At 44.4% G+C, this 27,764-nt stretch overlaps 2 protein-coding genes across 6 annotated transcripts in view; one reads left to right on the forward strand and one right to left on the reverse strand.

Annotated features, from left to right (window-relative positions):
- LOC118367263 (kelch-like protein 32) overlaps positions 1 to 1,374 on the forward strand; it is a 36,551-nt gene extending 35,177 nt beyond the window's left edge. The window contains exon 11 of the mRNA XM_035750534.2: positions 140 to 1,374. Coding sequence (XP_035606427.1) covers positions 140 to 301 — 162 coding nt within the window. The 3' untranslated portion in view covers positions 302 to 1,374. The remainder of the gene's footprint in view (positions 1 to 139) is intronic.
- Positions 1,375 to 2,257: 883 nt separating this feature from the next.
- Positions 2,258 to 27,764, reverse strand: part of mms22l (MMS22-like, DNA repair protein) — a 35,002-nt gene continuing 9,495 nt past the window's right edge. For 4 of the 5 annotated variants that reach the window (XM_035750539.2, XM_035750536.2, XM_035750538.2 and 1 more), the window contains exons 13-25: positions 27,392 to 27,627; positions 19,352 to 19,858; positions 12,432 to 12,628; positions 11,966 to 12,116; positions 9,833 to 9,972; positions 8,982 to 9,127; positions 8,290 to 8,449; positions 7,801 to 7,946; positions 7,397 to 7,608; positions 7,015 to 7,181; positions 6,756 to 6,852; positions 6,270 to 6,437; positions 2,258 to 4,443 (exon numbers count right to left, since the gene is read on the reverse strand). In XM_035750539.2, coding sequence (XP_035606432.1) covers positions 4,368 to 4,443; positions 6,270 to 6,437; positions 6,756 to 6,852; positions 7,015 to 7,181; positions 7,397 to 7,608; positions 7,801 to 7,946; positions 8,290 to 8,449; positions 8,982 to 9,127; positions 9,833 to 9,972; positions 11,966 to 12,116; positions 12,432 to 12,628; positions 19,352 to 19,858; positions 27,392 to 27,627 — 2,403 coding nt within the window. In that variant the 3' untranslated portion in view covers positions 2,258 to 4,367. The remainder of the gene's footprint in view (positions 4,444 to 6,269; positions 6,438 to 6,755; positions 6,853 to 7,014; positions 7,182 to 7,396; positions 7,609 to 7,800; positions 7,947 to 8,289; positions 8,450 to 8,981; positions 9,128 to 9,832; positions 9,973 to 11,965; positions 12,117 to 12,431; positions 12,629 to 19,351; positions 19,859 to 27,391; positions 27,628 to 27,764) is intronic. The other variant, XM_035750540.2, reaches the window with a different exon arrangement.

Here is a 27,764-nt window from a genome sequence, read left to right on the forward strand (position 1 = left end):
ATCGTTTTTAAAGGTATTTTGAATGCTCTTATAATCCATGATGAGGAAAGAGGGTATTCATAGCAAATGTTATCTTACTAAAATCTCTTATTATTTCATGTATTTGACTTTTTTATTTATTTAACTTCCTGTTGTCCAGGTGTTGGATGTGAGCACGGAGGGGAAGGAGGAAGTGTTCTATGGACCAACTCTACCGTTCGCCTCCAATGGAATAGCAACGTGTTTCCTTCCTGCCCCATACTTCACCTGCCCCAACCTCCAGACTCTACAAGTGCCCCATCACAGGATAGGGCCTGTCTAACACACTAATATAGACTACAGTAAATGTCTACATAGATACATCATGCAGCTCTTATGGACATACAACTATGTAACACAAAATAACTAATTTACAACAACACCACTCCCCCCTCTCTTCCTCTAAATGCATTCACACACTATTGCCACCCAGAAAAGATTACCCATGTCTTCCCCAGTTTCAGGATCCCAACCTAACCACTCCCAAGTGCAGGTGTCACTGCCCATCCTTGACACTACCCATAAACTGAACAAAAACGTGGCCCTGTATGAAAGGAGGGTCCTCAAGGACATTGAGGAGGTTCCCTATTCAGCTACCCTGTGATGATGGACTGATCTTCCATCAGCTGCAGGGTTTGGGTCAATTCCATTTCAATTCAGTCAATTCAGGAAGTAAAACAGAAATTCTGATGACAATTTTGCTCATTGAAAAGCATTGAGAATAATAGATATTCGATTGGAATAATATATCCCGAACTGCCATAGAATTGACCCCAAACCCTGCTCAGATGACTGGTTGAAATAAAGGGGCTGCACTAGTCAATGGTGCAGAACAGGAGATCGCAATGCTGGAGCACTCAAGGAGAGCAGAGCTCTCTACGGAGTGAAATGGCTCCCTCTTTTACTAATGCCCTCTAGGGCTATTGGCACTCTAACTAGCTGTACTTACTTACTACTTACCATAACCCATCTACTCCATACAAAGCCAATGGACCCATCCAAGGTAATTTCAACTGAAACCGGTTGTGTGAACTGTGGACCCAATCTTACTCTTTTCTTGAGCGTGTGTTTTCTATTCAAGCTCAGGATTTAAGACTGTTTAACAGTTCAATGAATGTCTGACCACTGTTATCATACAGTGCATATACTCAACATACTGTGTGTAGGAGAACATAAGCTATGTGTTGCCATTTTCAAAACGTCTTGTTTTACTTTGAGCAAAAAAATAAGACAAAAGTAATTCTGTAACTCCACCAGCCTCCAGCAGTGAGAGGAAGTGTGAGAAAAAAAATCATGTCTTGTTTTCAGAATAAAGAGGTACAGTACTGTATCAATAAAGCCCATAAATTGAATCGAGCAAGTTAATCCGCTGTATTTTCTTAGTATGAAATAGGGGAGTGTTTAAAAAAATACATGTTTTGCTTTTGGGAGGGTTGTTTTTCTTTCTATTGGGCACAGGGGAGGGTAGTGTGCTTTTTCCCTGGTTTACATTCTCCCCTTTGCAGGATTTACTATATCATTTATTCTATCCTTAGGAAATGGTCTCATCTGCTTGCACGCACATCCCCTATTTCGAGGTGTTTTGGTACTTCCCTTATGCAGTACGCTTTTCCACACACTTAACTATTATTATAAACTGGGTGGTTCGAGCCATGAATTCTGTTTGACTGACAGCCATGGTATATCAGACCCTATACCAAGAGTATGACAAAACATGCTCTAATTACTTGGAAAGTGGTGTATAATAGCAGTACGGCACTTTGGGGATTGTGATATATGGCAAATATACCACGGCTAAGGGCTGTATCCAGGCACTCTGCGTTGTCGTGCGTAAGAACAGCCCTTAGCCGTGGTATATTTGCCATTTACCACACCCCTTATTGCTTAACTATACCACAGGTATACAAAACACGAATGATACCTGCTCTTTCCATGAGACTGACCATGTGAATCCAAGTGAAAGCTATGATCCCTTATTGATGTCACTTGTTAAATCCACTTCAATCAGTGTAGATGAAGGGGATGAGACAGGTTAAATAAGGATGTTTAAGCCTTGAGACATGGATTGTGTATGTGTGCGATTCAGATGGTGAATGGGCAAGACAAAAGAGCCTGTGAATGGGTTTAGGTGCCAGGCGCAGCGGTTTGTGTCAAGAACTGTGATGCTGCTGGGTATGAACAATGGTCCCCTACCCAACTTGACAACTGTGAGAAGCACATAATACCCATAAAAAATGGAAACGTTTATTCCGCCATTTATTTGTCATATCGTGAAGTTTACAATTAAATGCAATTAATTGTGAGGTTTTGAGAGCCGTGTAATTCTCGGACAAGGAGAGATTGATCAATATATTCGCCTCAATCTAATTATTGATAAACATGACCTCGGTCCGAGAGATTTGAGCTGTTATCAAAACGCCACGTCACGTAAGTCTACACGAAACAAAGACCTTATATGAAGTAGTTCTGAAATCCCAGATGGAAAAATGGATGGTGAAAAAAACGATTGGAACCATTTCCTGGGTTTTATGACTCGTACACAATAGGCTAACTAGCCATCATGACACACATATAATCATTCAAAGCTGCACCAATATCCAATATAAATCCACATGAAGAGGAAGAGCTGATAGGAAGTGGATAGGCCAGGTGCATCAATAAGCATGAAAGACGAGACACGCAGCTCAAAAAGCACCCCTATTGATCTTGTTAAGGGACAATGCAATTATCCTACCTAGACTATAGTAGCCTACAACACCACAATGCAATGAATATTTGTTTTCAGGTAGGTACAAAATTCTACTATAGGCTGCGGTGAAAATGTAATTTGAATAATGGCGCAAAAGCCCCGTGATTTGAATGTTTCATTCCATTTGGATAAGTTGTGAGTCTACTCTCGACAGTTTATAAGGTCGAAAGGTACAGTAGCAGGTCAGTCTGTCTGTATTTCTACTTCTGATACTGAGACGCGCTGTCTTGTTGCGGATAATCGTTTTCGCATATCGTCCTATAATAATGGGACTCTCAGCAGGCCGTTATTCAGGAAGGCTCAACACATGCTCTGCCTCCTCTCTGATCTGAGCAGCTATTCTAGGCTCGTCTAGAATCGTAACGCTTCAGTATAGCCTAAATGTTTGTCATTTTACTTTTACAATTTATTAAATTACCGTTTATATGTGGCATGAACACACAACCAATGACAATGTTTCAATCTGATTACTTCAACGTGGTGCATTGGCACAGTAACCCGTTGGTGGATCATTCGTTGCATATATTTAATAGAATAATAGCATCACCATTTTAAAAAAAATCAGATTTCCAGGCCTCTCGAATGGCGCAGCGGTCGAAGGCACTACTGCTTCGCAGTGCTTGAGGTGTCACTGCAGACCCAGGTTTGATCACAGGATGTGTCACAGCCGAGCGTGACCGGGACACTCATGGAGGCAACGCACAATTGTCCCAGCGTCGCTCGGGTTAGGGGAGGGTTTGGCCCGTCGGAATTTCCTTCTCCCATCGCGCTCCAGCGACTCCTCTGTTGGCGGACCGGGCGCCAGCTTGACAGTGTACAACAGACAGGGAGAATGAGAATGTCCCGTAGCCCTGCGTGGCATCAACTGTGCCACAACAGCATGCTGACATGGAAATAGTCAATATGCACATCTATAAACACATGGTTGCTATAGTTATTTATTTTTTGGTTTCTAAACATTATTTTGAGTTAATTCTATGAGGGGGGAGGGTATCCAACAAGTAACCTACAGTACAAGGGGAGGGTCATGTGAAACTATGTTTTATGTTGGGGGAGTGCGTTTTTTTTATGACAAGATCGACCAGGCATGAAATTCTGACAAAATGAAGCCTGATTGCATGAAGATTGCAAAGGAAAAAGGGAATGGAAAGAGCAGAAGTAATCTTTCGGACTCTGGCTGTATCTTGATGAGGGATACAGTGTTAGGAAAGGAGGAGGATTTCTGCCTGTAAAGTTGGGCCAACAAAAGAGTGCATGAGCATAAAGAGATCCTATTTGTCTACTATCGGTAGTTACTATCACAACATGGAAGAACAAAATATTATACATTTATCTCTATGCATCACACACTCGTTCCATGCCTGTGAAATTAGGAAACAGAAATACAACACGAGCACTTCCACATTATCTTATTTCATCACATTTACTTTATTTCGTAACACCTTTTTTGAAAAATATTTCAATATGAAGATGGAAACTTGACCATAAATTATGATCTATATCACCAACAGGACAATTTCTATACATGATGTACATCTATACATGAAGCCCAGTGGTGTTGAGGTCAACAGCATGGTGACATGGTTCTGGGGGTCAAGGGTCAGTCCTCCTCCAGGCTGATGATCTCCGCCTGACCACCGTCCCCCAGCAGAGTCAGCAAATTCCTGTATGCATTCCTGTCACACATGCAGAGACATTGAGTGAGTGATGTCACAGCACATGATCTAGTATATTTCATACAGAGTTGACTGTGTCACTGAACACTGTATAAATACGGTGCATTCAGAAAGTATTCAGACCCCTTTACTTCTCCCCCCCAAAAAATTACAGTACAGCCTTATTCTAAAATGGATTTTTTTTTTTAAATTCTCTCAATGTACACACAATTCCCCGTAATGACTAAACAAAAACAGGTTTAGACATTTTTGTAGATAAAAAAAAAAAAAAAAAAATATGAGTACTTTGTTGACACACCTGAGTGGGAGGCCCCGTGCATAATTGAGCAAGAGGACAAGTACAGTAGAGTGTCTGTTTCCTCCCGAGAAACTGCCCGTTCCATGATCTCGCCTCACGGTTGACAAGTCCTCACAGAGTGGCTTTTGATCCTGGACAACACCCTTCGCAACTCATGCCGGTGGCCCGAAGGTTCAGCATCCGCAGAGTCACCCTGCCTCACACAGTTGACAAAACATTGAGACTGGTGTTTTGCTGGTTACTATTTAATGAAGCTGCCAGTTGAGGACTTGTGAGCCCGTCTTTCTCAAACTTCCCAGACTTTCTAATGTACTTGTCCTCTTGCTCGTTTTCCACTGGCCTCCCAGTTGAAGCTCCTCTTTCTATTCTGGTTGAGGGACACCTCATTTGTGCTGTTCTGTGAAGGCAGAAGTACATCCACCTCTGGCCTGCTTCCCTACCACTGAGATCTTCAGCCCAGTTTCTTTGTCAATTTCTCACATGGAATAGCCTTCATTTCTCAGAACAAGAATACAGAAGAAACCCACAAATGCTGATGTAAAATATGCTCACTTATTGTAAAGTGGCCAGATACTCAACTAGTCTAAAAACAGATGCCTCAGGACCAGTTTTATTGACAAAACATTCTTTAATCAAACAACAATTGAAACTTGTGAGGGTTTTCTAATGATCAATTAGCCTTTTAAAATTATAAACTCATCTGGATTAGCTAACACAATGTGCCATTGGAACACAGGAGTGATGGTTTCTGATAATGGGCCTATGTAGATATTCCATTTTAAAAAGAACTGCTGTTTCCAGCTACAACTAGTCTAAAGGAGGACATTTACAAAGTAAACAACAATATTTCTGATCAATTTGATTTAAAATTATAAAAATGGACAAAAAATGTGCCATTAACACAGTTTTTCTTTCAAAAACAAGGACATTTATAAGTGACCCCAAACTTTTGAACATTAACACATTTCACAATTTGACATTATAAAAATGGACAAAAAAACACACAAACACACATTTCACACACCAAACACACACACACACACACACACACTGCATTCAGAAAGTATCCAGACCCTTTCCCTTTTTCGACATTGTTACATTACATTACTCTAAAATTGACTAAATTATTTTTGTGTTGGGGGGGGGTTATTAGTGATGTGGTTTGATATCTGGCATGTCATACACTGGCTTCATGGTTTTATGACTACTGTAAAGCATTTCAATAGAATCAACATTTGGACGAAAGTCCCATTCCCTATACTTCAGATGTTTTCCCCATGTAGGCAAACACGCAATTTATACCGTGCGATAAAGATTCCTCGTGGTGTGTGTAGACGTAGTGTTATAATCAGGTCGGGTGACAAGATTCTCTGAGGGGAAACTGATTTTTTTTTAAAGGCATCCAAAAAAAGGCAACAGTACTTAGTTGTTCCGCATCTCTCCAAATATAAATTAACCTTAACAAATAGGATTATGTCTAGGTTAGGTTAGACTAGAGACTGGGATACAGTCAGGTTTAAAACTCTACCTCAGTGTGGTGTTCTTGCCCAGTCCTCTCTTGTGTTCTGTGTTCCTCAGACTCAGCGACAGAACAGGGATCAGGACCTGGACCACATGACTGTCCAGAACAGCTATCGTCTCCAGAACACTGTACACCTGTCTGTCATACAACCCCTCGTTCTCCTCCACAAAGGACCTGAACACACAGAACACAGTAAGACAGAGATACTGTAACACCAATGTATATGCTTTATACACACAAAGCGCCGCAGGATATGTACATTTCTAACCGTGACGGTTCAAAAAAAGCATGGCTGCCCTAGAACAGCGTCGCGCGTTCAGCCGACACGAAGCGGAAGGAAATGTTCTGAACAGAGTGAAACAGGGAAGCATTCCACGAACTTGTCCGACGTCTGAAAAACGTTTTTGCTACGGTGTACATTAATAGACACCACCTAAGCGCTGAATGCAGAGAGAAGGAAGAGTAAAGGCCACGGCAGTTGGTGTCGCTCACCGTAGGACAGTGACGGTCTGGTCACATGGTGCACCCCCTGCGGCGGCCGAACATCTCTCCACCACCAGCTGCAGGGCCTCTGTACTGGTCCTCCTCACTGTTAACGCACAGCTGCTTTTAGACTGGTTACCACACGCACATTGCACACACGAAAAACCTAGAAGAACCCCCCCCCCACCCATAGCAGCAAGCTCGTTCGGCATATTGTTCACAAATAGGATTACTGCGCGTACGCGTCTTTCTATGTGTGGACTCTCACCGTGAGGCTCGTTGACCAGCTTCAGGCAGCGGAGCAGAGAGGGGAGGGGCATGGTGAGCAGGGCGGGGTCACTGTCATTGTTCCGTCTCAGCAGCTCCAATAGGAAGGCCAGGACCGTGACCAGGCGGGGAGGAGGGGCGTTGCCTTTGAAATGCAAGAAGTTCTCACTATGGAGACAGAGACAGACGAAGGTATGACACAGAGCCATGTCATGTCTGGCCATTTGGTAGATGTTCATAGGTGGATTAGGATGAAGTTGTCCTGAGACACTACTCCAAGGTCAGTTTGGCTTCGCATTCCCTTACCTACTTATGTGGGCAGGGTTAACTCCTCCTGGATCTGTGCCTAAGAGCAATCTCTACCCAGAGCGTCAGAACCCTACCTGATCACCTGCAGGATGCTCCTTCTCAGTGCTGCCCCACGCGGGGTGGGCGTGGCCTCGCAGGCCGCCAGCAGCACCGGGTGATTGGCTATGGCCCCAACCGATGGCGTGGCAGGCAGGAAATGGTCGAGGAACTTGGAGATGACATCCCGGAGCTGTTTCTTCAGGTAGGCACCCTGAGACTGAGACATACTGGTTGCTATAGACAGACCCTGGAGGGAAGGAAAGGAGAGACGGAGAGAGAGGTCAGTTCGTATACTTCTGGATTTTTCTTTCCTCCCCTCCAACCCTGCTAGTACGTTCAGAAGCGTCAAAACAATTATTTTTGTCAGAAGTATTCAAAGTGGGAGTGTGTGTGTGTTGGCGGGTGTGTGTGTGTGCGGGTGTCTGTGCATGCGGCCCACCTGCAGGTAGAGGGGCAGGCTGTCCCTCAAGGCCTTGTCCAGCCCGGACAGAGAGTTAGGGAGGAGCAGCCCGTTGACAATGTTGAACAGCAGATGCTGGGCCTTAGAGGTGGCCAGCAGGGGACTCCAGTGCTTCACAACGCACCCTGAGAACACACACACACACACACACACACACACACACACACACACACACACCAAGGATGACAGACATTCAATGTGTTTGAGGCGATAGGCTCGAAGCAAGTCGCTGGGCAGAATTGCTAACCCTGATCATATCCTGATCCTCGTAAACACGCCGATTCCTTCTCATCCAATACCAAATTAACCTCTAGCAAATATATCTTCTATGCCCTTGTAGAGATCTGAAATATTTGGATTAGGTATAAGCAATATGGCCATAGCTCCACCTTATACCTATCCAGTCCTTAGAGATTCACACACCAGCCTAAGGGGATAGGGGCAAACCTCAGTGATGCATACACCCACCCACAGCCCAGTAGACCAGCAGCAGCCCCTCCTGAGGACTCTTATTGACCAGGTAGTGTTTGATATACTTCATGATGTCCCCTGTGTAGTCCAGAGCACGGGTGACCATGGCAGAACGCTCAGACAACACCTGCAGCCCACTGTACACACGCCCCACAGCCTGAGAGAGGAAAATACAAAACGACAACGTATTTAAACTGTCTTTGTATGGAAATTCGGACTTGCCTTTCAGCGTATGCTGTTGATATACATGTTAATGCCAAAATAAAGGAAACACCAACATAGTGTCTTAATAGGGCATTGGGCCACCACAAGCAAGAACAGCTTCAATACTTCTTGGCATAGATTCTACAAGTGTCTGGAATTCTATTGCAAGGATGCGACATCATTCTTCCCTGAGAAATTCAATTTTTCAAACTGCTGTATTTTGCAAATAAATTAATTAAAAATGCTACATTTTGATTTTCTGGATTTTTTTTCTCATTTTGTCTGTCATAGTTGAGGTGTACCTATGATAAATTACAGGCCTCGCTCATCTTTTTAAGTGGGAGAACTTGCACAATTGGTGGCTGACTAAATACTTTTTTGCCCCACTGTACTTGCATGTATCGTGCATGTTGCAAATATCTTTGTGCACATGCGTGTGTGAGATGACAAGCTACCCTGTGTGTGTGACGAGGTGTGTGTAGTACCTTGATGAACATCTCCAGAGCAGACCTGGGAACGAGCTTGCTGCCGGCTCCAGGCTGCAGCCCGGCCCTCTGCAGTAGGGAGTCTACCTCAGGGAGCCTTAATACGAGCCTAGTGAGCTCCGACAACTGCTCCTCCAGAGCCCTGCCTGGAAAAAGTCAGTAACGCATCATAAATAATCACACATGCCACTTAGCAGATGTGTAAATGCAGTCCTTGGATAAACATGTTTACCAATTCTGATCCTTTGCCCGATTTATTGGCAAAATATCTGATCTGATTGGGCAAAATATCAAAATTGGGCTGCCCTAAATGCTGGCCATTTTTAGAATGTGTATCAGTAATATAATAATAATATATGCCATTTAGCAGACGCTTTTATCCAAAGCGACTTACAGTCATGTGTGCATACATTCTACGTATGGGTGGTCCCGGGGATCGAACCCACTACCCTGGCGTTACAAGCGCCATGCTCTACCAACTGAGCTACAGAAGGACCCCTTATGGGAACTGAACCCACAACCTTAAGTGTTTCTAGCGCCACTCCTTCCAACTGAGCCACACATATACACACTTACATCTCCATAACAAAACACTGAAATAAACTTACAGAAATACACATACTTAAAAAGGGGAAACTAATGGGAAATTATCATAATATGGTAATAGACCAGAAGTGTAAGTGTAGTGTTTTAATGTGGCCTAACTTACTGAGGATGTCTTTCCATGGCTGACTGCTGAACAGAAACCAGTGAGGCCTGGCCAGTGTGTGCACGCATGACTACGCATCTTCGGATAAGAGCGTTTGATATAAATGGTCGGATGTCCAGGGTTCTAGGTTGAGGTTCTGTACCTGCTCTGCTGTCCGTGCCATCTGGGTTCTTGTGGATGTGCTGCTGCAGAACACAGCGGAACCAGGCTCTCACAGACAGGGTCTGGGCTGAGCCCGACATGGAACCTCCACAGCCGGAGCTCACTGAATACACCAGCTCACTGTGGAAGAGAGGTCAGCTTGACATAGAACAAACAACAAATATGTTTAAGGGAATCACAAGTTAGAGAAAGGTGAGGCACAGAATTTATAATCTTAATTAGTTATTGTTTGGGATGCGAGGTGATTTGAGGATCAGTGATTCTGTGCAGTCTGACCGCAATGTAGTGGATCTCAATCTCTACAGTCGTGGCCAAAAGTTGAGAATTACACAAATATTAATTTTCACAAAGTCTGCTGCCTCAATTTGTATGATGGCAATTTGCATATACTCCAGAATGTTATGAAGAGTGATCAGATGAACTGCAATGCAATTAATTGCAAAGTCCCTCTTTGCCATGCAAATGAACTGAATCCCCCAAAAACATTTCCACTGCATTTCAGCCCTGCCACAAAAGGACCAGCTGACATCATGTCAGTGATTATCTCGTTAACACAGGTGTAAGTGTTGATGAGGACAAGGCTGGAGATCACTCAGTCATGCTGATTGAGTTCGAATAATAGACTGGAAGCTTCAAAAGGAGGGTGATGCTTGGAATCATTGTTCTTCCTCTGTCAAGCATGGTTACCTGCAAGGAAACACGTGCCGTCATCATTGCTTTGCACAAAAAGGGCTTCACAGGCAAGGATATTGCACCTGAATCAACCATTTATCGGATCATCAAGAACTTCAAGGAGAGCAGTTCAATTGTTGTGAAGGCTGCTTCAGGGCGCCCAAGAAAGTCCAGCAAGCGCCAGGACCGTCTCCTAAAGTTGATTCAGCTGCGGGATCGGGGCACCACCAGTACAGAGCTTGTTTAGGAATGGCTGCAGGCAGGTGTGCGTTCATCTGCACGCACAGTGAGGCGAATACTTTTGGAGGATGGCCTGGTGTCAAGAAGGGCAGCAGAGAAGCCACTTCTCTCTAGGAAAAACATCAGGGACAGACTGATATTCTGCAAAAGGTACAGGGATTGGACTGCTGAGGACTGGGGTAAAGTCATTTTCTCTGGTGAAATCCCTTTCCGATTGTTTGGGGCATCCGGAAAAAAGCTTGTCCGGAGAAGATAAGGTGAGCGCTACCATCAGTCCTGTGTCATGCCAACAGTAAAGCATCCTGAGACCATTCATGTGTGGGGTTGCTTCTCAGCCAAGGGAGTGGGCTCACTCACAATTTTGCCTAAGAACACAGCCATGAATAAAGAATGGTATCAACACATCCTCCGAGAGCAACTTCTCCCAACCTTCCAGGAACAGTTTGGTGACAAACAATGCATTTTCCAGCATGATGGAGCACCTTGCCATAAGGCAAAAGTGATAACTAAGTGGCTCAGGGAACAAAACATCGATATTTTGGGTCCATGGCCAGGAAACTCCCCAGACCTTAATCCCATTGAGAATTTGTGATCAACCCTCAAGGAGGCGGGTGGACAAACAAAAAGCCACAAATTCTGACAAACTCCAAGCATTGATTGTGCAAGAATGGGCTGCCATCAGTCAGGATGTGGCCCAGAAGTTAATTGACAGCATGCCAGGGCGGATTGCAGAGGTCTTGAAAAATAAATATTGACTCCTTCCATCAACTTCATGTATTACCAATAAAAGCCTTTGACACTTACGAAATGCTTGTAATTATACTTCACTATTCCATAGTAACATCTGACAAAAATATCTAAAGACACCGAAGCAGCAAACTTTGTGAAAATGTATATTTGTGGCCAAAAGTTTTGAGAATGACACGACTGTATGTTCCACCGGAGCAAGGCTCTGCACAGATGTGCTAAGGGAGGCTCACATGATAGATAGTAGCTTGGAATGCAAAGGTGATTTGTAGATCAATGATTTTGTGCAGCACCTTGTTCAGAATGATCCTTTCGGATGTTTGCCACCACACATGGTTCATATTCATTAGTGCACTCCGTAGCAAAGTGTTTTGCAACAGAAAATAAAAACAAGCATTCCTATTGGACAAGTTCAGACCCTGCTTACTAGGGTAATGTACTGGAGTAATGTTACCTGTTCTGGAGCAGGTGGGGTAGGTAGCGAGTCACTAGCAGGGGGTGAAGCATGTCGTCCCAGCTGAAGCACTGCATGATGGACTGGATGGGGTTGGGCTGGAGGTCTTGGGGGGCAGAGCTAGGAAGGTCAAAGGCCAGCAGTGTAAATCCTGGAAAAGAGAGTCAACATTCATACCATGTTAAGGTAACTACCGTGGAAAATATGTTTGAGAGAGTCATACTATAATGGAAAGATTTTTCACTGCATGGTCAAGACAAAGCAAAGATGCAAGATGTTGAGAGTAAAAGAGCTGACAAGAGAGCACGAGAGAGCGCAAGAGAAACGTTGAGACAAAGGCAGACAGTGTATATTATCTTATGAGAAAGACAACTGTTCATGTGTGCAACCCAGTGCGAAATTGTTGTACACACTCATTTATCCTCCTCCCTCCCACTCTCTCCCTCTCTCAGTGTGAGCCTCTGACCTGCGGCAGCATCAGCCAGTTGGGCAGGAGGGGTGTTGGAAAGGCGCAGGCTGCGGAGGAAGGGGAAAAAGTGGGCCCAGAGAGCTGTTGCAACCGCTAGGTGGCGGTCTTTACCCACGCTGGCACTGGGAGGAGGCAGCCAGGCACCGGGGGGACATGCCGAGTGGCCAGGCTGGACATTGCGCTGATGGACCCTCCTGTAGGACACACATACACCAATAACATCATTATTCAACAGAACCACAGCATCTCCCTCTCCATCATACCACCTCTCCACCTCCATCCCTATCTATACTCCACTTCCTTCCTCTTTCACATTCTCTCCTTCCTCTTCCTTGCTCTCTCACTCTTCCCATCTCTGGGGGTATTAGGTCATGCGGTGCAGTGCCGGGTAGAGAGGAGCAGGGCAGGGCAGATCCCCTGTACACAGACTGGGCTCTGGCTGCTGTGTCTGCCTGGCCCCACGGCGGCTGGCATTAGCCCAGATAAGCAGCTGAAGGAGCTGTAATCTCATTTAGACTGAAGATGATCCTCCTGTCCCCTCATTCGCCCGGATGGAGCGAGGGATGGAGGGGAGGGAGGCAGGGGTGAGTACTGGCACTCCCTCAGCTCCCCACTCGTCTCTCTCACACACACAGACACACACCTCTGCCTGCGCCTTCCAGCAAGGTTGCATCTAATCCAGAGAGAGCCGAGACAATCGATTAGAGTCTGAATTCATTAGCCTCGTTACTACGGCGGAATGGGCCTTTCACACCCATCAAGGCTCATTGTACAAGACATAGTCAGAGACCCCCCTTAATCCTTCCCACTGCCGCTTCTTATAGCTGTACACACACACCATTAGAGACCCCACTTAACCCCTCTCCCAAATGCAGCCACTATCACACACACACACAGACTGACTTGCCACTCGGACAGCTGATGAAACTGTGGGTTTGCACAACCGATGAATGTCTGCACAAACTCTCAGAAACCGTCTCAGGGAAGCCCATCTGCATGCTCGTCGTCCTCACCAGGGTCTTGACCAGACTACAGTTCGGTGTCGTAACCGACTTCAGTGTGCAAATGCTCACCTTCGATGGCCACTGGCACGCTGGAGTGTTCTTCACGGATTAATCCCGGTTTCAACTGTACCGGGCAGATGGCAAACAGCGTGTATGGCGTCGTGCGGGCGAGCGGTTTGCTGATGTCAATGTTGTAAACAGATTGCCACATGGTGGTGGTGGGGTTATGGCAAATTTGAATGCACAGAGATACCGTGTCGAGATCCTGAGGCCCGTTGTTGTGCCATTACTTCATATTTCAGTATGATAAAGCACGCCCCTATGTCGCAAGGATCTGTACACAATTCCTGGAAACGGAAAATGTCCCAGTGCTTCCATGGCCTGCATACTCAGACATTGAGCATGTTTGGGATGCTCTGGAATCAACGTGTATCACAGCGTATTCCAGTTCCCGACAACAACCTCTGGCAGTCTATGGGGGTGCCACATGGTTCAATTCTCGGGCCGACTTTTCTCTGTATATATCAAATGATGTTGCTCTTGCTGCGGGTGATTATTTGATTAACCTCTACGCAGACGACACCATTCTGTATACATCTGGCCCTTCTTTGGACACTGTGTTAACAAACCTCCAAACGAGCTTCAACGGCATACAACACTCCTTCCGTGGCCTCCAACTGCTCTTAAATGCTAGTAGAACGAAATGCATGCTCTTCAACCAATCGCTGCCCGCACCCGCCCGCCCGACTAACATCACTACTCTGGAAGGTTCCGACTTAGAATATGCGGACAACTATACATACCTAGGTGTCTGGCTAGACTGTAAACTCTCCTTCCAGACTCACATTAAGCATCTCCAATCCAAAGTTAAATCTTCACTCATGCTGCCAAACATACCCTCATAAAACTGACTATCCTACCGATCCTTGACTTCAGCAATGTCATTTACAAAATAGCCTCCAACACTCTACTCAGCAAATTGGATGCAGTCTAACACAGTGCCATCCGTTTTGTCTCCAAAGCCCCATATACTACCCAACACTGAGACCTGTATGCTCTCATTGGATGGTCCTCGCTACATATTCGTCGCTAAACCCACTGGCTTCAGGTCATCTTTAAGTCTTTGCAAGGTAAAGTTCCACCTTATCTCAGCTCACTGGTCACAATAGCAACACCCACACGTAGCACGCGCTCCAGCAGGTATATTTCACTGGTCATCCCCAAAGCCGCCTTTCCTTCCAGGTCTCTGCTACCAAAGACTGAATCACTGAAGTTGGAAACTTATATCTCCCTCACTAACTTTAAGCGTCAGCTGTCAGAGCAGCTTACCGATACCTGCAGCTGTAAATAGTCCATGCAACCAACCACCTACCTGCCTCATCCCCATATTTGTTTTTCTGCACACCAGTATTTCTACTTGCACATCCTCATCTGCACATATACAGTTGAAGTCAGAACTTTACATACACCTTAGCCAAATACATTTAAACTCAGTTTATCACAATTCCTGACATTTAATCCTAGTAATAATTGCCTGTCTAGGTCACTTTATTTTAAGAATATAAAATGTCAGAATAATAGTAGAGACAATTACTTATTTCAGCTTTAATTTCTTTCATCACATTCCCAGTGGGTCAGAATTTTAGATCCAAATACTAATTGAGTGTTAGCATTGCCTTTAATTTGTTTAACTTGGGTCAAACGTTTCAGGTAGCCTTCCACAAGCTTCCCACAATAAGTTGGATGAATTAGAGCTGGTGTAACTGAGGAGTCAGGTTTGTAGGCCTCCTTGCTCACACACGCCTTTTCAGTTTTGCCCACAAATGTTCTGTAGGATTGAGGTCAGGGCTTTGTGATGGCCAATCCAAGACCTTGACTTTGTTGTGCTTAAGCCTTTTTGCCACAACTTTGGAAATATGCTTCGGGTCATTGTCCATTTAGAAGACCCATTTGCAACCAAGCTTTAACTTCCTGACTGATGTCTTGAGATGTTGCTTCAATATATCCACATAATTTTCCTTTCATCTCTAGGAGACAGAACGAGTCTCCTTACTAAGCTGTATGAGATCAGGTCTTGGCTGATTTCTCTTGATTTTCCCATGATGTCAAGCAAAAAGGCGCTGAGTTTGAAGGTAGGCCTTGAAATACATCCACAGGTACATCTCCAATTGACTCAAATGATGTCAATTAGCCTAACAGAAGCTTCTAAAGCCATTACATCATTTTCTGGATTTTTCCAAGCTGTTTAAAGGCCCACTCAACTTCGTGTATGTAAACTTCTGACCCACTGGAATTGTGATACAGTGAAATAAGTGATAAGTGAAATAATCTGTATGCAAACAATTGTTAGAAAAATGACTTGTCATGCAAAGTAGATGTCCTTACAGACTTGCCAAAACTATAGTTTGTTAACAAGACATTTGTGGAGTGGTTGAAAAACTATTTTTAATGACTCCGACCTAAGTGTATGTAAACTTCCGACTTCAATTGTATCTCTCCAGTGTAAATTGCTAAATTGAAATTACTTTGCCACTATTGGCCTATTTATTGCTTTACCTCCTTACTTCATTTGCACACACTGTATACAGATTTTTCAATTGTGTTATTGACTGTAAGAATGTTGATCCCATGTGTAACTGTTGTTTTTGTCGCACTGCTTTGCTTCGTCTTCGCCAGATCGCAGTTGTAAATGAGAACTTGTTCTCAACTGGCCTACCTTGTTAAATAAAGGTGAAATAAAAAAAAATAAATAAAAAAAAATATCCAGCAACTTTGCACAGCCATTGAATGAGAGTAGGACAACATCAACTATATGTGAAGGAGATGTGTTGCACTGCATGAGGCAAATGGTGGTCACACCAGATACTGACTGGTTTTCTGATCCAGCCTCCACCTTTTTTTTTAAAGGCATCCGTGAGAAACACATGCATATCTGTATTCCCAGTCATGTGAAAGCCATGGATTAGGGTCTAATGAATTTAAATAAATTAACTGATTTCCTTATTTGAACTGTAACTCAGTAAAAATCCTTTTAAATTTTTGCATGTCGCGTTTCTATTTTTGTTCGGTGTAGTTAAGGCATACCGTAACCTACACCGGTTGAATGTGTTTGTTATTGTCAGCTCATCAAAGGGGCACTGTCTACAGTGGCTCCATGTGTAGCAAACAACATAGATCTTTAAATCAATGCAAAGTTGAATTTAAATTATGGAATTAAGTTAGTTAAATGATAAGGAGTAGGCTACAATGAGCAACCATCAGGTAGGCTGTTGTTTAATCTAAATGGAGTTGAAGACAGCAAGCCAGTTCCCAAGCTTTTTCTCCCCAATTTCGTGGTATCCAATTGGTAGTTATAGTCTTGTTCCATCTCTGCAACTCCCGTACGGACTCGGGAGAGGCGAAGGTCGAGAGCCGCGCATCCTCCGAAACCCAACCCAGCCAAGCCACACTGCTTCTTGACACAATTCCCGCTTAACGCGGAAGCCAGTCGCACCAATGTGTCAGAGGGTACACCTGACGACCGTGTCAGTGTGCATCGCGCCCAGCTGGCCACAAGAGTCGCTAGTGCGCGATGGGACAAGAACATCCCTGCTGGCCAAACCCTCCTCTAACCCGGACGACGCTGGGCCAATTGTACACCGCCCCATGGGTCTCCCGGTCGCAGCCAGCAGCCGGCAGCAACAGACTCGAACCAGGATCTCTAGTGGCACAGCTAGCACTGTGATACAGTGCCTTAGACCACTGCACTACTCGGGAGGACCAGTTACCAAGTTTTTTAAACATTTTTAGATATTTTAAATACTATTTGGATATCTAAAAAAATGTAATATTATTGTAATAGTGAAAATATTTAAAATACCCATCCATAAAAATAAACAAAAATTGCTTCTCAGCAAAGAGCAATTTTGCAAGGACTGTCTGAGTGAAGAGGGAAAAACTGAAAACTAGCAGTTATTGCCTGAGAGGTTTGGAACTCTCTTTCTTATTGGTCTATTAACTAATGTAATTAGGCAGGCCAAAACGGGCTGAAATTTCAGGTGGTATCTTCAAACAGCTCTTACACTATACGGGCATTTTCATTATTTTTCACAATTACAGTATTTTCAAACCTCGGTGTGGAAATACATATAAAACACAGGAAAATTATGTTTATGATTGCACTGGGCATTAAATAATGACAAGGGGAAAACAACTATTGCCTCCCACCACCCCCATAATGCCCATCCACTGCTCCTTAAGAGAGCAACTCAAGGGCCAATGGAGGGCCAAGGTGTAGGGACGTATAGGGTCTAGATACGGAGGAGAGCACTTCATTAAGATCTCAGATAATTGTCCACCACCCGCCCCCCAATATAATACTGAATGTGTACCACTGAGACCTCACACACCCCCTCTGGCAACACAGGGGTCTCAAGCTCCCACGCGCAGGATCATGGGACGGAATGAAATGTGAGGAATTAGCCTCCTGATTGGCTGTTGGGCGGGCGGCCGGCCTTGGCGACGGCCATCCGAGTCAGTGGTTGTCACACACACACACACACACACACACACCTCTCTCGGTCGCAGCCTCTGGCAGGATAATTCTCTTAATGTGTGCAGATTCCGCTCTGCTCTTAATAAACATAATGACGGCGAGGCACAATTTGCCGGACTACATAATTACCTGTTAATTGTGTCACTGAAAACGCATTAAATCACAGAGATACCAAGTACTGCCAGGAAGGAGAATTAAGCTTCATTTGGCAGGACGAATTCGAGAAAGCGTTTTTTTATTTAGTTAAATGGGTCAGCATGATCTCAGCCATAACACTGTCCCCTTTGAGAGTTTGTGCAAATGAGTGCCCTCCAACCCCGAGATATGAGATGGGGAAGTTTTTTGAATTAGTGAAGCTAACGAGATATGCCGTGTTACGGGACCCTGGACTGAAATAAGAGAAGAGCACACTTTAGTGATGGTGGAATAATCTACAGTTACATATAAGGATTTTTTTAAACGATATATATCGCATCGACGATATCGCAATATTACTTATACATCGTATATATGCACTTAATTATTGTGAAACCGTATCGTGAGGCCCCTGGCAATTCCCAGCACTAGTGCACTTAGTGTTTATGGGAATGTGTGCATGCATACACAGGAGAGTCAAAGCAAGCACGCACTCATATAAGTTATGAGTGAGGATTGTTGCAGGCTGGCAGCTTACTGCTACATTAGCGCTGACTCAGGGTAATCCAAACTGAACAATAATACAACACTGTAGTGGTCCGGTCCATTCAGACAGCACCAGACACCCTCTCCCTCCTGACGCCACTGTCCTACCCTTTCACTTCTTCTCTCACCAGACCTGTTACACCTGTGCCTTTCTCTCTAAACCTTTGACCTCTGATCGGGTTGTCCGTGTAACACACACCCGTGTCCCGCTGATGACCTCACCCAGACTCGTCTCCACTCCAAACTCACGACCTGCCGCTATACCCATGGTGACCGCACTGGGGCCCCTAGAGGCCGTAACTATACTCAAGCCTCTGCCAACACCTGCTGAAGGTGACCTGGGGGCCACAGGGTCCCAAGAGACAGAGAGGGGCCTCCATACACAATGGATGGGCTGGGTTTACCATAGGGATGGAGGGGGGACAGAGGACGGCACAATCCTGCCTTTGTAGGTGTCAGTACAGGGGCCTGACTGCCCCGTTTACTGCTTCTAGATCTCAGCATTGATAGGTAGGGCCAAGAGTTTTTTGACATGATCATGCCAGCAAAAACTCCAGGCTCTAGTTCTAGGGTCTAATGCCTGAATACGTCAGTCTGTCCGTCACTCCGTCTGTCTGCTCGTCAATGTGTAGAGTGTGTGGGCATTTGTGTTACGGGTGTCTCAGTGAGTTGCTGAGTGTTTGTCCCCCCTCCCTCACCGTAACTCCCTCAGCACGATCTGCAGAAAGCCCAGGGTAGAGCTCAGCTCCGACTGGCGGCAGGCAGGCAGCAGCAGACCGAACCCCTCGTTGAGTAGCTTCTCCTCCGACAGACCGAGACTTGCGCTCGTCTCAAACACCTCGGCCACGCCCTCTAGGTAGGACCCCAGGGGGCCCCAGAGGGCCAGGCGGCGAGACGGTTCTGTGGTCTTCAGGTAGAACTCCCTGGCTGTCTGAGAGAAGGAGGCGGCCAGCCAGCTAGCTTGGGCCCCCACGTCAAGGCCCCTCTCCTGGAAGAGCAGTAAGAGAGCCAGCTGGCCCCTCCACACCAGGCTCCGCTGGGCAGGGGGGGAGTCCGGAGGGAGCAGGCCCAGCAACTCACAGGCCCGGCCGGCCACGTCCTCCAGCTCGGCCTGCCGGGCCACCACTACGAACAGCAGCAGGAAGTTCATCAGCCCAGCCTCGGATAGTTCCTGCATCCGCCGCTGGTGGAACTTGGAGTACACCCTGGAGAGGCACGCGAGAGAGAGATGGATGAGAAATAAGGGACATGAGTTCCCATTGGTCATAGTAAGATGACGAGATAGTAGTGTCACAGTTCAAATAGAGTGTGTGACATATTATTCATCTTTCACTGATAATTTGCATTGCTCTAGATCAGACTGCACCGCCCAAACCAAAATTCAAGTCTTCAAATGTTTATTGGTAGATCTCCCCACCAGCACCTTCCTCCATCACTCCTTCTCTGGTGCTGATGAGAGGCGTGCCAGGTGTGTGTGTGTATGAGAAAAACACCAAGCGCATCATTGTTAAATCCTACGAGCACCGTGAACCAATGCCTTTAGAGATCATGTCAAATGTCAGACACTCAGCAGTAGGCACACAGTCACCCACTCTGCAGTCAAACCAATCTACTGCAACACCAGTTAGAGATCAATAACTATCACACACACACACCACCCGGGGCTGTGGCGGTCATGAAATTTTGGCAGCCAGTGATTGTCAAGCAAATAACTGCCGGGCTCACGGTAATTGCCCGTTAATTTAAATAAACACATTTAGCATCTCCTGGCTTTCATGCATAGCCTACAAGCCACTGATGCAGACCTTTGGAAAATCTACAGTACCAGTCAAAAGTGTGGACACACCTACTCATTAATTTCTACATTGTAAAATAATAGTGAAGACATCAAAACTATGAAATAACACATATGGAATCATGTAGTAACCAAAAAAAGTGTTAAACAAATCCAAATGTATTTTATATTTGAGATTCTTCAAAGTAGCCACCCTTTCCCTTGATGACAGCTCTGCAAACTCTTGGCATTCTCTCAACCAACATTTATTTTTTTAAATTGTACCTTTATTTAACTAGGCAAGTCAGTTACAAACTGCTTGGGATAGGGGGCAGTATTTTCATGTTCGGATGAAAAGCGTGCCCAGAGTAAACTGCCTGCTATTCAGGCCCAGAAGCTAATATATGCATATTATTAGTAGATTTGGATAAAAAACACTGACGTTTCTAAAACTGTTTGAATGTCTGAGTATAACAGAACTCATATGGCAGGTGAAAACCTGAGAAGAATCCAACCAGGAAGTGGGAAATCTGAGGTTTGTAGTTTTTCCAAGTCATTGCCTTTCGAATATACAGTGTAAATGGGGTCATATTGTCTTTGGAACCTTGTTTCAGGCTTCTACTATGAAGGGGGAGCAAAAAAGAGCTGTTTGACTAAGGGGTCTGGCAGAATGCCTTGAGCTAAGTCACGCTCGCAGCCGTGAGCGCGAGCTGCGTTCCTTTTCATTTCTAAAGACAAAGGAATTGTCCGGTTGAAACATGATTGAAGATTTATGATAAAAAGATCCTAAAGATAGATTGATTCTATACATCGTTTGACATGTTTCTACAAACTGTAATAGATTTTTTAAAAACTTTGTCTGGACTTGCCCGCGCCTTGTGAATTTCAATTGGTGAACTAAACGCGCTAACAAAACGGAGGTATTTGGACTTAAAGATTAACTTTATCGAACAAAACAAACATTTATTGTGGAACTGTGATACCTGGGAGTGCATTCTGATGAAGATCATCAAAGGGAAGTTAATATTAATAACGCTATTTCTGACTTTTACTGACTCCATAACATGTCGGGTATCTGTATGGCTTGTTTTTGTGGCTTAGCGCTGTACTCAGATTATTGCATGGTGTGCCTTTTCCGTAAAGCTTTTTTGAAATCTGACACAGCGGTTGCATTAAGAAATGTATCTTTAATTCTATGCATAACACTTGTTTGTATCTTTTATCAAACTTTATGATGATTATTTCTGTAAATTGATGTGGCTCTATGCAAATTCTCCAGATGTTTTCGAGGCACAACATTACTGACCATAACGTGCCAATGTATACAAATGTTTTAATATAAATATGAACTTTATCGAACAAAACATACATGTACTGTGTAACATGAAGTCCTATGAGTGCCAGCTGATAAAGATCAAAGTTTAGTGATTCATTTTGATCTCTATTTCTGCTTTTTGTGACTCCTCTCTTTGGCTGGAAAATGGCTGTATAATTTTCTGTGACTAGGCGCTGACCTAACATAATTGTATGGTGTGCTTTCGCTGTAAAGCCTTTTAGAAATGGGACACGATGGCTAGATGAACAAGAAGTTAAGCTTTAATTTGGTGTATTGCACTTGTGAATGTATGAAAGTTAAATATTTCCCAAAAATATTTTTGGAATTTTGCGCTCTGCCATTTCAGCGGATGTTGTCCAGCCTAGCCTAGCCTAGAACAAATGGTTATTTTCAATGACGGTCTAGGAAGTGGGTTAACTGCCTTGTTCAGGGGCAAAACAACAGATTTTTACCTTGTCAGCTTGGGGATTCGATCTTGCAACCTATCGGTTACTAGTCCAAGGCTCTAACCACTAGGCTACCTGCCGCCCTATGAGGTCACCCGGAATGCATTTCAATTAACAGGTGTGCCTTGTTATAAGTTCATTTGTGGAATTTCTTTCTTTCTTAATGTCTCAAACACAATCATTTGTGTTGTGACTAGGTAGGGGTGGTATATACAGAAGATAGCCCTATTTGGTAAAATATCAAGTTCATATTATGACAAGAACTGCTCAAATGAGCAAAGAGAAACGACTGTCCATCATTACTTTAAAACCTTTTACGGCTAGGGGTTCCACTAGAGGAACGTTTCGACAACATCCTGTGAAATTGCAGGGCGCGAAATTCAAATGAAATTATTAGAAATATTTAACTTTCATAGAATCACAAGTGCAATACACCAAAATACAGCTTAATTTCTTGTTAATCTAGCCACCGTGTCAGATTTCAAAAAGGCTTTACGGCAAAAGCAAACAATGCTATTATCTGAGGACAGCACCCTATCAAACAAACACATGACAATCACATTTCAACCCGCCAGGCGCGACACAAAACTCAGAAATAACTATATAATTCTTGCCTTATGTTAGAGCCGATTTGGACATATTTGTATAAAAGACTAAACATACGGAGCTCCATGTACATTTGTGTAAATATATTAATGTATATGATGAAATATTAGGTACCTACCTTTATGATTTATATTTACCTGATTGAGATATATTAATTTGTTGTTAGTTAGCCCCCCCCTCTTGCCTATTCATTGTATTGTGGTAAGTGTGTTAGGATAAAGGCAGGAAGTTGGGCCTTCGGGAGAGGGAGTCCTTGCTAGATGCGGGAGCGGTAGTTTTTTGACCATACAGACAGGTCATAATATGTATTTTCCATATCAAGTATTCTATGCTTTAAGTTGATAGGAGAATCATTTATTTGTTAGATATAAGAAGAATAAACATTTTTGTTGCACCATATCCCCTGGATGTCATTGAATGTTTGGCCGTTTGGAAACCTTGAGTGTGGACTGTATGCGTACCAAACAACCCCGCTTCAGGCTTGGGCAGTGGCTATGGTAAAGACGAAAGGAAGCCACTACATTCAAGTCAATAAACTCCATGAAGGATTACTATCGGAAGGAATGTTCTATTTGTAATTGCATTCGGATCGTAAGGACAGCTCGCTTGGAAGGATTTGAACTCTGAGAATTCGCCAGCCGTGAGAAACCACTGCGAATGAATGAGCTGCCCTGTTCAATGCGATCGTTTGATCATGCATATTATGGAAGCGCAAATGTGCTTTTAATTGGAATGTTTAATAAACTTGGGAATGGAATTCAAAACACAGCGTTGTGAAAACAATTAAGAAGTTTAAGTTTGGGAAACACTGAGATCCTACGCACAATGTAGCCTAATCTTATGTCTAATATTTGGCCTAACGTGGAAATGCAATGCATCAACGCAACGAATGCAATCTAAGGATCTAAAGATACTGCGTGTTTAAACTTCATTAAAGAGACAACTTATAATGGGATGAAATGTTTAAAACGCATCTAAAATGCCGTACTTGCACGTGTGCAATTCAAAATGGGTCAATATGCTGAAATGGAGGACTGTGTTTTAAAGCATTAATGGAGGTCTAAAGGGGCATTACGTTTAACAATCAAAAACCAACAACTGTATCATTGTAAATTGAGTGAACTAAAAGTGAATGATGGAGGATGAGATCCCAAATAAGACTCCACTGGAGAGGGCAGAGGAGCATCTAAATTCACTCTATGCAGCCCGGAGAGACAAACTTGGAGTGTGTACACGCAAAATGAATGAAATAAAAGCCCTTCTTGTTGATGGAGGAAACATTGAAACTGTGGATGAGTCTTGAAGCATTTCATGCTGTTCTCAATGACTTTAAGAATGCTCATGATTCTGTGCTAGAGCTGGTCACAGAGGAGGAACACGAACAGGAGAGCATTAACTATTATCAACCAAGAATGAGAACTTATGAACATTTCCTGAAAGAGGTGGAAATATGGAAAAAGGCTTCAGCCTAATCGAGCCACTTTGAAGATCTTCTGTCTCGTGCAACATGACTACAAAATATCTAATAAATTACCTGTAATCTTGGTCCAAACATTTCAAACAACTTTCCAAATACAACTTTAGGTATTTTTAAACGTAAATAATCGATCAAATTTAAGACAGGATACACTGGGTTCAATAGTGGATAAAATGAAAGTGGAGCAAGCTCTCAGGTCACACGCCCCAAACACAACAGTACACTTGGCTGTACACCCAGATAGGAAATGGCTACTTCGTCATTTCTCAAAGGAAAAACAACCAATTTCTAAAGACTGTTGATATCCAGTGGAAGCCATAGGAACTGCAAGCAAGTGCCTTAAGAAATCTAAATCCACATAGAAAACACATTGAAGGCACTGTCACCTCAAAAGAAAATCCTGGATGGTTTGTCCTCTGGGTTTCACCTGCCAAATAAGTTTTGTTATACTTATACAGACACCATTTTAACAGTTTTAGAAAATGTAGAGTGCTTTCTATCCAAATATACCACTTATATGCACATCCTAGCTTCTGGGCCTGAGTAGCAGGCAGTTTACTTTACTGTGAAGAACAGTAGGAACTGGTGACACTTGTGATTTATTTAGAATTCTAGGCACACTTCACCAGCACGGCTACCACAGCCTTCTGCAGCAATACGCCATCCCATCTGGTTTGCGCTTAGTGGGACTATCATTTGTTTTCAACACACCTCCAGGCTGTGTTAGGGCTATTTGACCAAGTATGAGAGTGATAGAGTGCTGCATCAGATGACCTGGCCTCCACAATCACCCGACCTCAACCCAATTGAGATGGTTTGGGATGAGTTGGACTGCAGAGTGAAGGAAATCTTGTTTCTCATGGTCTGAGAGTCCTTTAAGTGCCTTTTGGCAAACTCCAAGCAGGCTGTCATGTGCCTTTTACTGAGGAGTGGCTTCCGTCTGGCCAAACTACCATAAAAGGACTGATTGGTGGAGTGCTGCAGAGATGGTTGTTCTTCTGGAAGGTTCTCCCATCTCCACAGAGGAACTCTGGAGCTCTGTAAGAGTGACCATCGGGTTCTTGGTCACCTCCCTGACCAAGAGTGTGCAAAGCTGTCATCAAGGCAAAGGGTGACTACGCTGAAGGAGACTGGTACTGTATATGTTTGATTTGTTTGACACTTTTTTGGTTACTACATGATTCCATGTGTGTTATTTCATAGTTTTGATGTCTTCACTATAATTCTACAGTGTAGAAAATAGTAAGAATAAAGAAAATCCTTGAATGAGTAGGTGTGTCCAAACTTTTGACTGGTACTGTATGTGTGAAATTAGTTTTGATTTAGAATGGACTATTATCACGCACCGGTCATCTATGCACTTAAATAGCGAATGGAGGACCCTTTTCCCGTGGTTCATTTTCATGCCAGCAAGGTCGGCTATATTCCTGTTGTAAAGTGAAGCGATGTGCTAAATATTAGGATAAGTTGAGAAATAAATAGAGGCCTTGCCTATAGAAAGCTGATGAGATCCTCTTTTTAAGAGGCCATCAAAACGATGTCCTCACGCAATTGCATAGCCTATTTTGAGCTCTCATTAAGTGTTTGATTTGATTTTCAATCACTTTTGCATTGATGTCAGAGTGAATCGAGGTACAATAGAGTGCTGACGACCAGGCAGTTAGTAGCCTACCAAACTTGCTAATGACCATCAGAGCTTGGAGAAGCTTAGTTACCGTGACCGGAATTTGACTGCGGTTATGACTCGTGACGGTAATATGGTCACCGTAACAGCCCTAACCATGACTGGTTCTAAAGTTCTGCTACATGTTACACGGAGAGAGAGTGAGAGGAGGAGAAGGAAAAAGGTGAGGAAGAGAGGTGTATGGATGGTATTCATGTGGCAAAAACCTAAGGCAGGAAGAGAGTGAGAAGAAGGGAAAGATGAGAAAGAGACAGAAGGTACATTTCTAATTTTTTATTTAACTAGGCAAGTCAGTTAAGAACAAATTCCTATTTACAACGATGACCTAGGAACAGTGGGTTAACTGCCTTGTTCAGGAGCAGCACGACAGACTTTTACCTTGTCAGCTCAGGGATTCGATCTAGCAACCTTTTGGTTTACTGGCCCAACGCTCTAACCACTAGGCTACCTGCCTAGTGGTTAGAGAAAAGGAAAACAGCAGTGGGAAACGGATTTATAGCTTGTCTGTAACAGGTTGGGAGGCTTTTTCCTGTGTTTTCTGTCTGTCAGACAAACAGTCCGTCTGTGTGTTTGTTTATCCTGGACAGCTTTTTCCAGAGGTGAGCAGATGCTCAAGACTCCCGGCATAAGAGGTCAGCGCTCTCCCAGTCGATCCCATTAATGCAGCCACCACAGGCCTCCCACGGAGCCAGCGGGAACGCTGCCGGAACGCTGTAAGCACGCCCGGCTCTTCTCGAGGGAACTGGAGCAGAGAGAAAGGGAGAGGGGGTGTTCTAATCTGGACCAGCCCCAGCCCAGTCCGGTCCCTGCCAGCAACCTTCCTGCCGCTGCCCACCCCCATCCGTGCTGGAAACCAACACTGCTTCGTTAAGGGGAATTAACCGCCATGCTCGTTAGCTAATTAGCCTTCATGTCTGCGGAGCGGCTGAGCACGTTCCAGACAGTGAAGTCATTAGGCGGACTTATCCTCCTCGCTAGCGCCCAGCCGGGCTCGTCCCAGGCCACGTTCTGAGGTTGGGATCCATGGGCTTATTGTCTTTGGTCTCCCCCCGAAAGAGGAGCCATAACTGGGGGAGTTTGGGAAACAGCTGTGGGTTTTATGTGGGACTAGGCTGGTCTCTACTGGGAGGAGAGGAGAGGCAGGTGGAGGTTCCTCCTGAGACACCTGCTCTCCCTGGGAGTCTGAGCAAATAGCAAAGCATCAGAGAGGGGCTGTGCCACACCTGGCAGGCACACACACACATGCACAGACACGTCAAGGCACAGAGAGTCGTGTCTGTGAATGTGGACTCACCTGTATTTCGTATCAACATAATATTGAAGTAAACTAATTTAGCTCCATTTAAAGAGTACCTTAGGGGTATAACTGGCCTCCTTTTCTGTACCCCATCCCTACACACACACGTGCGCCTCACCTGCCCTTGATCTGCCTCCAAGGGGCGCCGCCTGCGTTCTCCTGGGCCAGGTAGAGAGCCAGCACTCTGAGGAAGATCTGAAAGGAGTTGGCTGAGCGGTACAGCTGGGTGTGGCCGGAGGAACGAAGGGGGGAAGGGGAGCAGCAGCTTCGGGCCTGGTCCAACAGGGCCAGGGGGGTTCTGCTCACGCTGCCGAGCCCCGACACCCCTAACCAGGGCACTGTGAACAAACCGCTCTGAAGGGAAGGGGAGACGGAGGGGAGAATGTAATTGGGATATTTGGGGGGGATTAATGGGCACATAACTCTGCTGTATATAATAGACATAACATCTCATACACATCAAACATACTGTACATGACATATAGTCCATG

This window comes from Oncorhynchus keta, chromosome 34 (assembly GCF_023373465.1).
Source record: "Oncorhynchus keta strain PuntledgeMale-10-30-2019 chromosome 34, Oket_V2, whole genome shotgun sequence".
NCBI classification, from domain to species: domain Eukaryota; kingdom Metazoa; phylum Chordata; class Actinopteri; order Salmoniformes; family Salmonidae; genus Oncorhynchus; species Oncorhynchus keta.